A 12,250-nucleotide genomic window follows, 5' to 3' on the forward strand; every position below is an offset into this window, starting at 1 on the left:
TCTCTGATAAGGGCGGAAAATCTCAGACGTCATGTGTGCAAATTGCGCACGTTAAAGATCCCTGGGTGGTCCAAAATCGATAAGTGTAGGCTTCGGCTGCCATCTGAGCAAAATTCAAAATTTTCCTAATAACTGAAAATGTTTAACGATGCCTGCGCGCTCATATGACCGGCCTTATATATGTATAGTTTCAAGCGCCGTAAAACACTAACCCAAAAAAATGACGGGCAGGGTCAAAGCAGCCAACTAACCACAAATAATCAATTAGGGCGTAAAACATCCACACTTATAGTTACGGCCCAAAAGCAGCGCTATTTGAGAATCGTATAATGTTATGTCTTTTGATTGTTTCTTCTGTTTCTTTAAACTGGCTACAGGCCCATGGAGGCAGCAAAGTTGTTTCTCTGGCATATCCTTTTTTAAATATTGTTATGTTGCCAAGAGAGCAGCATACAAGTGACAACCTCTTAAATAACCCAACAGTTTTGACGAGGGCGTTAAACCTATACAATTCATTTTTGTAAGTGACAATAAATAGAGTTGTATCGGTGACCAACGTGAAAATGACACCTCACCAACTTTTTTGCATTTTCGTTCTTGCTGTCAGGTTCAACATTTTTGTATAATCGCTTTCAATGAAACATTAGTTAACCAAAATTGCAGAAAAAGAGACATCGTACCACAGCTGCATATTTTATAACATACCATCTCGTTTATCAGGTGTAAAGAAATAGCATGCGTTTATTAATCAAAATACATTATGAAGTATTAGAGGCAAAAATGTTTGTTTTTTTAACACGATGTGAACAATGCGAGAAACAGAACTTTGAAGAAAATTGTTCTTCAGGAACCCAACAAACACAACTTGCGTGACTATGGAGCTTATTATGGGGAGGCAGGGAAGGTGTGGTGCGTGGACATTTCTGAGCTGCTTTATGCATATATTTTCCAGAGGAATCAAAGCCCTTGAGCGCTGAGTAAAGTTGTAGGATCATTCACAACTGACAGTTGGAACTGAAACAAAAAAAAATAACAACAAGATTTTACCAATCTTGCAGCCAATGCCTTTAGACAAGACATAATATGATCTGCTTTGTCTCAGAATCGTAATTCTAATACAAATTTCCAGTTATAGAAATACTGTTTGAAAAAGGCGTAAAACTGTGTTTTCAAAGGTTTTATACAAGACAGAGCGCTCCATAAAGGCGTTTCCCACTATATGTTGTCGGTTTTGTTGGGGGGTTGTTGTTGTGGGGGGGGGGGTTTTGGGGGGGGGGTTGTTTTGCTTGATTTGATTTAATTTGTTTTGATTTCTTTTGTTTTGGGGTTTTTTTATTTTGCTTTGTTTTGTTCTTAATCTTTGTTTTGTCTTTGTAAATACAGAGAAGGCCCAACCTTCCGACGGATTTTTGGTTCAACACAGCTTTATGTACTTCCAAATTAGGTCACAATTTTTATCATTCATAATTTATACGAACGTGCATTAAAACGTAATGAAATTTGTGAAATATCCATCAATATTTAATGCTACGGACCTCAAATTTTCTGTCCCACCAAATGTTCTCCTTGTACAGCTTTGCTAGCAGGATTTCAGCCTCGCCTCCGCATTTTTCTTTTTTTTTTCTTCTTGGTTCTGAATGAGTTGAAACTTAAGTTTCCACAAGCTTGTCTTTCAGAATACAAAATAATCAGAAGTCTGCGCTTTGTGATTCATAATACTGCAAGACTATAAATTGTTTTTTATGGGCAAAACTGAGACCCCGTGCTCTTGTTTGCACAGATTTGTGACCCCTGCTTTGTGAGTAGCTGTATTGTCGGAGTGCAGCAGTAGGAAGAAAAAGTCATTGTGGCATTATATGGCAAGATGTCAACCACAAAGGGACCACTGTAATTGAAAATGGCAGTAAAAATGTTCTTTCTGCTTTGAATCCTAGACGTAGAAAAAACTGGCCTGTCACCTTTCTCCTCTACCTTCGTGAGATTCAGCCATGTTGATAGAATTTCAAACAAGGTAATCCATGTTTCGAGTTCCATGACATTTTTAGTATGTAGCTTGGGTCCACTGGGTTCGGATATGTGGAGAATGTTGGGAGCACATCTCACCCTCTCTCTCTCTCTATCTCTTTTTCATTTTCGCTCCTCTGTTTGTAAAATGAGTCTCCAACGAACCCCTTCGCCATGTAATTCCCCACGAATAATAACCCACCAATTACACACACAACTGTTTAGTCAACACTAAGTTCCCGAATAGATGTACGGGGATCTTGAGAAATATGGTTCCGTGCCGGAATTTGAGCGGCGAAAATGTTGTTCATCAAAGGCAGTGTCTGACCCTCCGTCACTAAATTCTCTTATCCAATGACAAAATAACAAACTTTATATGAACAAGCAGATTCTCTACAGGTACTCTGAAAATGTTAATGAACCTGTGTTGACACAACTAAGACAGAAGTAATGAAGGTATTCAGTTGCCAAACCCCATTAAATATCCACGTCAACAACATCAACTGAAAGAAGCAAAGTGAAATGTCTCAGAAAGACATTAAACATCACGAAAAGAGACAGACAAGGAGACCAACACATTATTGAAGTGGCCTTGAAATTGAGCATGAAATACTTCGAAAGACAAATTGAGAGAATGAGGCCACAACAGCCAGCCTCTACGGCCAGCAATATGACGTTCTATGGCCTCAAGACTTAGGGGAAAATAAAGAAAAATGTGGATTGATGGAGTCAAAGAGACATTCCAAAGACGCAATACCATGATGACCATCCGAAAGGAAAGCACCTGGCCCGTGTGCGTCATTTACATCATGAGGCAAAGAAGAAGTAAAAAATAGTAAGTTCTGGTGATTCACAAAGTTTACAGCGCATACAGATGAAGAGAAGGGTATGTTCATTTGTGAATCCTATCTTTTTTTCTTTTTTTTTGTGATGTGATAAAATGATCAAAAGTTAAGGTGCTAGGTGGCAACTCCCATTGCTTTATGGTCCACCCTCGTAAATACAGAGTTAGGGAAAATGGTATAAAAAGTTCTTTAAATATATTGTTCTGGACGTTTCAAGGATTTGTCAGTCAAATACGAGAATAATATGTGCAGTGAAGTTCCTTACTTGTGTTCTGCGCAACTTTTTTGTGGTCCGTATTGAAGATGATGATTGTAAATACGTCTTAACCCCCACCCCTCCCCAAGCAAACCACCTCCACTACTCCCTGAGTAAGACCCAACGAAAACGAAAGATTAATGTAGTACAGTTAGTGTTTAGACGATTTCTAATGCGTCATGGAAATCACAGCAGCCAGACAAACTACTGAAACAAGTTGTGACTTTTATTACAAAAACATTACGCTTGAAAATATAAACAACACAAAACTGTTGCAGGACAGATTTTCCTTAAATATACACTTTACAAGAAACTAAATCTCATGAGGCAATACCAATCTACATTGTACATTGTTTGAATCTGTATTTTACTCTTGATCGGTTCCTTCCCTTTTTTCATGACAACCAATTAGAGAGAAATGAACAGTAATCTGTCACAATACTAAAAATATAGTCTAATATCTACTGAAATCTATACTTTCCAGCATTTCTATTAAAATCAAACAAATCCAAACAAAATAATATTACAGCAATCCTCCTGAAAACTTGAACTGGAGCATACACATAGCTGCAAATATCATAACTTGCTATCTATACTTCAATCAAATCATTGTTAAGATGAGTTAAGCTGGTGATGAAAAGTATGCCAATCCTTGTTTGGGCATAGAATGTCCAATATAGCTACATGCTGGTGGAGCACTGTGTGGTCTTTCTGGCAAAATGTCAGTCCGTTTTATAAGGTATAATAAAGCAACATTCACCAGAGACTATTTTAATCTTAAAGATTTCTCAAAAAATTGTCTGTATCTTCATTTCGTAAACGTTGCCCTGGTGAAGATTTTTCGGAGTACAAGGCAACAATTAATATAGGCTAGTATCACTGTTTGTGTCTTCATACTATATACATTAAGTTCGATCTTCAATTGTTTTCGCCTCATCCTTAAATTATTTATTTATTGTATCAAGGCCAAAAGCAATAATTTCCAAGAAAGCTACAATTTGCCTATTCTTTGGAAGTTTTGCAAATTACATTTTAACTTGCAGTCCAAGCACAATTCTTCTGTCTCCTTTGTCCAGTACAATTTTAAACTGAAGGCTTACTTTGCTACTGTTGATGCCAAAACTTTAAAACTATTTTGTTAATGCTAGCCTAAAGTACAGCACTGACTCTATTTATTTGTTGCCATGCGTGAAGTAAGTTCTACGTCCTTTACAACTTTCCTAAATAAGAGCTTCAGCTCTGTAGGTATCAAAACTAAACATGCCAAAGATGCACTCAGTACATTAAAAGAGGCAGAAGCTGTTTGACTGAAATCTACAATCTGATGCACGTGTTACCAAAAGCTGAAGTTTTCAGGAGAATTGTAAGTATGTATTTGTGTGTATACATTTCATGATATGTACATTGTAATTCCACGATTGATGTCTACTCCAATGCTCATCAAAATCAAATAAAATGAAACAAAATAAACATATGATAATAAATATGTATACATATAATTGTGTGTGTGCCTGTGTGTGTGCGTGTGTGTGTGTGTGTGTGTGTGTGTGTGTGTGTGTGTATATGTGTGTGTGCGTGAATGCGTGCGTGCGTACATGTTTGCGCGCGCGCGTGTGCGCATGTGTGCTTGTATGTAATTCCATGATTGATGTCTACTTCAATGCTCATTATGCGTCAGAAGACATCTTCACCTTGTCCCCACTTGCACTGCTATAGGTGGCGTTGTCGAAGCCAGTAGACGTGAAGCCGAGGCTCCCTCTAAGGGAGCGGTTCTGCATGTGGCGGCGAATCACAAAGGCAGCGACTACAGCAACAGCGACCATAGCCATGACTCCTATCACGATGCCAGCGACTGAGCCGCCACCAAGTGAGCCGGAGCTGCTACCAAGTGAGCCACCTGAAAGCAAGATACATTTATGTAAGAATTGAAAGATGACAGATGGTGCAATGGGTAGTTGTATTTCTGTAAAATTGGCCACTGCCTAACTCATTACATTTAAATGCATGATGCATTTACCAAAGAAATTAGATAGTGGCAAATAGTACAATTACCTTTAAAGACATATAATGTATTTGTCATAGAAATTGGATAGTGGTAAATGGTAAATTGAGTAGTTTTGTTTAAGTTCATACGAATTAGATGGTAGCAGATGACACGATGAGCAGTTTTGTTTCTATAATGTTGGCCACCATCTTATACTTTTTATGAAGACATTTTGCATTATTTTTATCATGTAATAAAAAAGACAATTGCAAATGGAACACTGAGCAGATTTGTTTCTGTAATATAGATATATTTACTTTTTAAAAGTTTTTGGAACAGCTCGGCAGAGCGCTTCTGGTGTTTGAAAATTATTAAGAAAAGAACCAAGAAGGGAACAGTCAGAAGTTATATTGAGCTTCGTTTTCCTTTATGTGGGAATAGAAGAATCAAGGAGAAATTGAAACAACACTTCGAAACAGAAAAGAGAAATATTAAAACATTAAAGATTTAAACGATCTTTGTGACCGTTCTTGCTGCGTTACCTGAAAACGAAGGATAATAAATCTTAGAGAAGGGACAAACACAGTCCAACATATCGTTTTTCAATGTGGAGGGCGCTTTTGTGGGGTTGACCCATTTTAACCTCTGGTAAAACTTTTGATGCTACAGTCTAGCACGCACATAGCAAAAATTTGCTGGGCGACGCCAATTTTTTAAAGTTATGTACAAAGTTCAGGCTACATCAAGACAGATAAGCAGAGTTGGACGACAAGATTTAAATTTTACGTGAAATAATATGTGGCCCTACGCGATGCCAACACATGTGCCAGATCATTGACAGTTATCTGCGACCTTGGTACGCCATTCTTTCATTTGCTCTGATGCTCTAAAAAAAAAAAAAAAAAGCTGTTTTACTATCCTGATCTTTCCCCGTCACCCGTCTTTTAGGCCGTCCAAGTAAGTTGCTTTGGGTCTGCCTTTGCCTCGTTTGCCTTTTAATTCTAGTAGTGAGAGCTACATCCCCAAAGCCCGTGTGTCTATTCAAGTGCTCCAGAAACTGCATTTGTCTCTTCTGAATTGTTTTTATTAGAGATTGGCTTCTTCGAGTATTACCTCATTTGACGTCTGTTCTCACATAGAGATTTTCAAAAGTCTCCCAGAAAACTACGTTTCTGTTGATTCCATTTAATTTCGACAGTCTTTTGAGATTGTAAAGAAGTCACAGCCATATAGAAGGGTGTAGCACGCTTACACATTTAGAGTTTTTGTTTTGGTAGTCACTGAGTTGTTTCTAGTTTTCAGGATCGGGTTCAGTTTTATTTTAAAACAGTCTTTACCCATGAGTTGACGCAGTCGCTTGTATTTGTAGCTTTGAGGTTTTTTATTCACATCCGCAAGGGTCAGCAGTTTTTTCTCAACTAAGAAACCTTTCTGCTCCTTTTGCTTAGATATAGATCTAGTACACTATTTCCTACAACTTCAGCTCGACTTAGCTTAGCAGAATGCCGAAAGCTACAAGCATGGTGTGTAATTTAAATCTCTGTTGAATCGGAAGTGTGCTGACACACACGGCGTCAAAATCGGAGAGACCTATGTGCTTTAACGTGACTACAGACTCACCACACGACACAGACATCTGTTGGTGTGCAGGCGAAATCTGCCGTGAAGGACTTCTGTGATGTAGCCTATTCAATAAATAGATCTAGATCTATGTCCTTTTGGCCTGCACTGTTGGCCTCGCTTATGGAGAAGTCTCTCTCTCTCTCTCTCTCTCTCTCTCTCTCTCTCTCTCTCTCTCTCTCTCTCTCTCTCTCTCTCTTTCTCTCTGTCCGTCTATCTATCTATCTATCTATCTATCTATCTATCTATCTCTTTCTCTCTCTATCTCTCTCTATCTCTCTCGATCTCTTTCTCGCTCTTTCTTTCGCTCTGTGTGTGTGTTGTGTGCGTGTGTGTGTGTGTATCTCTGTCTCTCTCTATCTCTCTGTCTGTCTCTTTCTATATCCCTCCCCCCCCTCTCTCTCTCTCTCTCTCTCTCTCTCTCTCTCTCTCTCTATCTATCTATCTATCTATCTATCTATCTATCTATCTATCTATCTATCTATCTATCTATCCATCTATATATCTATCTCTCTCATCACAGTGTCTTCGATAAACAAAATTTGCAGTCGCGTTTAATGATATTCATTTTTTGCAGACATCTGCGTCTTTTCGCTATGTACGAATTGTTTACGCTGTGTGCGTGTTTTGAATACAGAGAAATATGTAAGAAAAAATTCAAAACCTGAATTTGTTCTTCAGGTGTATTTCCGATTATATGCGCGTGTTTGCTAGGTGCGTGCTAGACTATATCTATGTCCACATAACTAAAGTGGCAAAGGTGTCATGAAACTGTACTGGAAACATTACAAGGTCCTGAAAATCATAAACTCTAAAACGGAAAAGATATACTTTTGATAGGCCTCTTCTTACGATGTATGTAAAATCCATGTTATTACTTTCAATAGATAGGACAGGCCTATATTGGAGGCACTGGAAGAACTAGAGGTCAAAAGTAATCATAAAATCTTCACTGGGGACTAACTTAACCTATACTTAAGAATTCAGAGCTAAAATAAATTTACATTTTTATCAAATAAGACATGCATAACGTATAATACAGTCCAGCGCGCACATAGCGAAACCGGCAGGATGCGGCAGTCTTTGGTTATTTCCTAATTTTGCTATTTATGTGTTTTAAATACAAAGAATATACATGTAGGCTTTAAGAAAACAGTCAGGGCGTGAAAATCTGTTCGCTATATGCGCGTTTCGCTATGTGCCTGCTAGAATGTAGCTTCATGGTGTTTACCAGAGTTTCCAGGGCCCTGCTGTAAGCCTGAATTGGTAGGGCTGGCAGCTACTGGAGGGTACCCTGTGGGGTTGCCGGCCCAGGGGTTTTGTGTGGGGTTGCCGGCCCAGGGGTTTTGTGTGGGGTTTTGCGTAGGGTTTCCAGCCCATGGATTTTGTGTGGGATTTTGTATGGGATTTTGTGTGGGGTATTGTATGGGATTTTGTGTGGGGTATTGTATGGGATTTTGTGTGGGGTTACCGCCCCAGGGGTTCTGTGTGGGGATTTGTGTGGGGTTTTGTATGGGATTCTGTGTGGGGTTGCCAGCCCAAGGGTTCTGTGTGGGCCAGGGGTTCTGAGTGGGGTTGCCGGCCCAGGGGTTCTGTGTGACCACAGGTGGAGGTCGCGTCACGAGAGGTTCCCAAGTCACTGGGGGGACGTACTGTGTGTTTGGACCAACTGGCTGCACTATACCTGCGGTAGGAGCTGTGATGACAGAGCTGGAGGCAGCGTCTGGGGAACACAATGTGAGGGAGGCGTGTCACACAAGAATACGTGCCTACTACTTTATGTGTGCTTGTAGATGTGTGTTAGTGTGAGTGTGTGTGCGTGTGTGTGTGTTAATGGCGGGGGGGGGGGGGCGTGGGTATGTTTGGGTTGGTAATTATGTGTGTTTGTGTGTATGCTCTAGTGCTTACAGTGGTTACATACAGATAAGCGTGCACACACACACACACACACACACACACACACACACACACACACACACACACATACACACACATTCACACATACACACAAACACACACGCACATAGACACAAAAACACACACACGCATAAACACACAAATACTAACAGACTCATATAACCACGTCCCCCTAATCTATATGAAGCCGAGCCCCTGAAGAAAAACTACTGCACGTATAATTTAAGCCTTTGAAGAAAAAAGAGAGTGATTTAGAAATAACTTTTGATTCTTAAGGTTGGACTTTCTTATTATAAAACCACAATAATCCACATTTGTCTTTCCAGAAACGACTTTCTTTTTTCGAAGTTTAAGTTAAATCGTCTTATCTAAATTAACTTCTCCCCAAGATGAAAGTCTTTTCTCTGCTTCACTAGCGGGAAAAACACTAGCACACTAAAGCACAGTCCTTCCTTGTAGCTAATTAAGTCAGTAAAGTACACATGAGTCTTTCACTGCCGGACTCTCGTATTTGTAGCAAAGTTCATAGCATCAACAGAAGGGAACTTTGTAAACATATCATGCTTTTATTTCCTCCACCCTTATTTAAGACTTGTCTAACCTTCCATGTTGGAGTACTTATACTGTATGTCTCCTTAAACTTAATATTCATTAATCAAATACAGATAAACCGTTTCTTATAAGTATATGCCGATCACTTGTTATTGCTATATGTCCTACAAGATGGCCAGAAAAACTCATGGTAATAAATAGCATTTGTATAGCGCATAACCCCGCTCCACAGCAAGCTCTATGCGCTTTACACCATAGTATTACCCCAGGAGACCATAGAATACTCAGAAACATTCTCAGCTTCCCGGGAAGCATACAGTGCAAGCAGCTGATTAAGCGCTCAAACGCTAACAAACTGACAAGATCTTTCACTGTCTATGGCTGGGTACCCATTCCCACCTGGGTGAATTGAGGAAAACTCGTGTAAAGTGCCTTTCCCAAGGACACAACGTCGGGTCCCTGACAGGATTCGAACCCACGACCTTACAGTTGCCAAAAAAAATAAATAACTCAAAGAGAAAAAACCCAATGGACCAAGAAGACAGACAACAGGGCCATTCTGTTCCAGATCTGACTCAGGAACAAGAAGATAGGTCCTAAAGGCAAATTTAAAAATAAAAACATTTTTAATTTCGACATTTGAAATGTATTGGTGCATTCTATTTAAAGCTATTTGAACAAAAAGATTGCTTATATATTCAAACAGACGACATTTAGACTTGGACCCCGTCTGGACAATGTCAGTACTTCAGTTGGTATCGTTTTGAACTACGGTAATGATGACTCTGGTTCGAGAGTTCAGTATTGCGATTTTCTTCTTTGAGACGTCGCAGAGGCTCTCCGCCCACTTGCCATAATTCTATTGGAGATAGATTTGAATTTGCAAGTCCCGCAAGATAACGAGGGCGTTCAAACCTTACCATACTTGACTCGTTTGCACCAAGACATGCATTGAGGCCCAAAGGGTTAAATTGTATTCAAGGTGCCTTGTACAAATGATGCATCAAAAAAGACTTTTGGAAAGGAATGCATGTAGCACATATTTCAGTTATGACTTGCTCTGTCTCTGATGAGCTTGGGAAAGATTTGCTTTAGTGTGTTTTCTCTTCTTCATGGAAGTGGACCTCACACTCACGACATTGTAAAATAAGATGTCTATAAGAATTTCATGAAGAAAAGGAGATGGAGCTTGCATTATTTTGAAAACAAAATATACAGAGAATGAGATGGGGAAGGGTGGGGAGGGTCTTTCCATCAAAGAGAAGGAGATGGGAGTCAACTGAAAGGGGAGATGGTCAAAGAAGGAAAGATTTGAATTAAGTAAGGAGATGTTCAAGAAGTACAATTGGGGGGGGGGGGTTCTTTTTTCTGTCCATTACTCACAGAGTGTTTTCTTGCAGATATATGCATGCTGATCAAAACAGTCAGTGTCTCTCCAGGATCCATCAGTTTTGACAGCCTGTAAATAGGTGTAAGAGAGAGGAAAATAGTGTCGATAAACTCAATAGTCTTTGAGAAGCTTATTCGTATATTATAAAACACATTTTGAAACACAGAGACAACAACAACAACAGCAACAACAGAAGCAATAAAAGATCCAACAAACCACTGTGACATTGATATGTATGTATGAAAATATAATATAGTATATATAAACATAAATAAATATATATATATATGATAATATCAACGAACATGGTGATGATAATGATGATGCTATTAATAACCAACACTAGCTCCTCCTCTTTAACCCCCACCTGACCTCTCCTTCTCCAAAATGCTCCTCGAACCGTGATTGTTGATGTCTGTTTTTAAATGTGTCCCCTGAGGAAGAGGACGAAGCTCCCCTTCCCCATTTTACTCCCACATCAACCCCACCCTCCAGTCCTGTCCCCACATACCTACACATCCCCCTCCCCTCTGTTCAGAGGCAGTCCGCAAATCCCCCCACACCTCATTTCAAGGACGGTCCCCACATCCCCCCCACACACCCCTGTTGAAGGACAGTCCCCACATCCCCCCCACACACCCCTGTTGAAGGACAGTCCCCACATCCCCCCCACACACCCCTGTTGAAGGACAGTCCCCACATCCCTCCCCCCCCCCCCGGTCCAATGTGTGCCACTGACCACAACACAGTCCTGGTGCAAGGAGTTGTCATCGTCTATGGCTCCTCCTCCTGGTGTCCAGAACATAAAGTTGAGAGCCGTCCCATCACTCCAGGAGAAACCGGCTGGGGATTGGAAGGTAAAACGTATCTCAATGTGATCATCTATGTAGTCTGAAAAGTAAAAATCCCATTAAGGATGTGCAGTGGGGCAGCCAGTTAGGATGCAGTATCGATCACAAAAACAAAATGGCTTTCACTGAAGGAACCAAATAGCTAAAAGGAGAAACCGTTCCTCTCGGGAGAGAGTGAAGGGGCTCAACAAACAGCAACTATGGTTTATTTTTGTTTTTCTTAAGGTTTCTCGGTAATTGCAACTGCATAAGGTCATATGAGCACCGAATGAGGGAAGTCCAAACGGTGAATCAGGCTTACTCTGCTCACCTCTCTAGACTCAACAGCACAAAGTCTGTTGCTACTATCAAAGCACCCAGGAAAAGGCTGTTCAAAGGAGAGTGACAAACATACTAAAGAAGTAGAGGGGAAATGACTATAGTAAGGATGAGGAAAGAAAAAGCAGCAGTTCCTCCTATTTTGTTTCAGCACAGTATGAGTATGACATTGATAAATCAGCCCATTTACAATTCTACTGCGCATAAAAACATGTTAATATCCCCCCCCCCTCTTTTGGGATAACTGTAGCGTATAGACTTAACAGACCTTAACCACTCCAAACCCGGGATGTTTAAATTTCTACCCCATTCTGAATATCAACATGTATTGTCTAACTGAACAGGACAATTGAATCAGAGAATACCAGTGGTGGCAAAACTTCTTGCTCTCTACATCTGCCTTCAGCCCTCATGCCTTTGTAAGGGCTGTTGAGTGCGTATGAGCGCCCGCGCTGTGTGTGTGTGTGTGTGTGTGTATGTGTGTGTGTGTGTTTGTGTGTGTGTGTGTGTGTG

The 12,250-nt window shown here is 40.2% G+C and overlaps 1 protein-coding gene across 1 annotated transcript in view; it reads right to left on the minus strand.

The window, feature by feature from the left end:
- Positions 1–707: 707 nt before the first annotated feature.
- The window catches only part of LOC101856652 (macrophage mannose receptor 1), a gene marked incomplete in the record, with an annotated part of 62,425 nt that continues 50,882 nt past the window's right edge, over positions 708–12,250 (minus strand). Inside the window, 5 exon segments of the mRNA XM_013082051.2 lie at positions 708–1,014; positions 4,797–5,002; positions 7,941–8,432; positions 10,562–10,637; positions 11,308–11,459. Coding sequence (XP_012937505.1) covers positions 958–1,014; positions 4,797–5,002; positions 7,941–8,432; positions 10,562–10,637; positions 11,308–11,459 — 983 coding nt within the window.

The sequence above is a fragment of the Aplysia californica genome, unplaced genomic scaffold, assembly GCF_000002075.1.
Source record: "Aplysia californica isolate F4 #8 unplaced genomic scaffold, AplCal3.0 scaffold00157, whole genome shotgun sequence".
Classification (NCBI taxonomy): Eukaryota; Metazoa; Mollusca; class Gastropoda; order Aplysiida; family Aplysiidae; genus Aplysia; species Aplysia californica.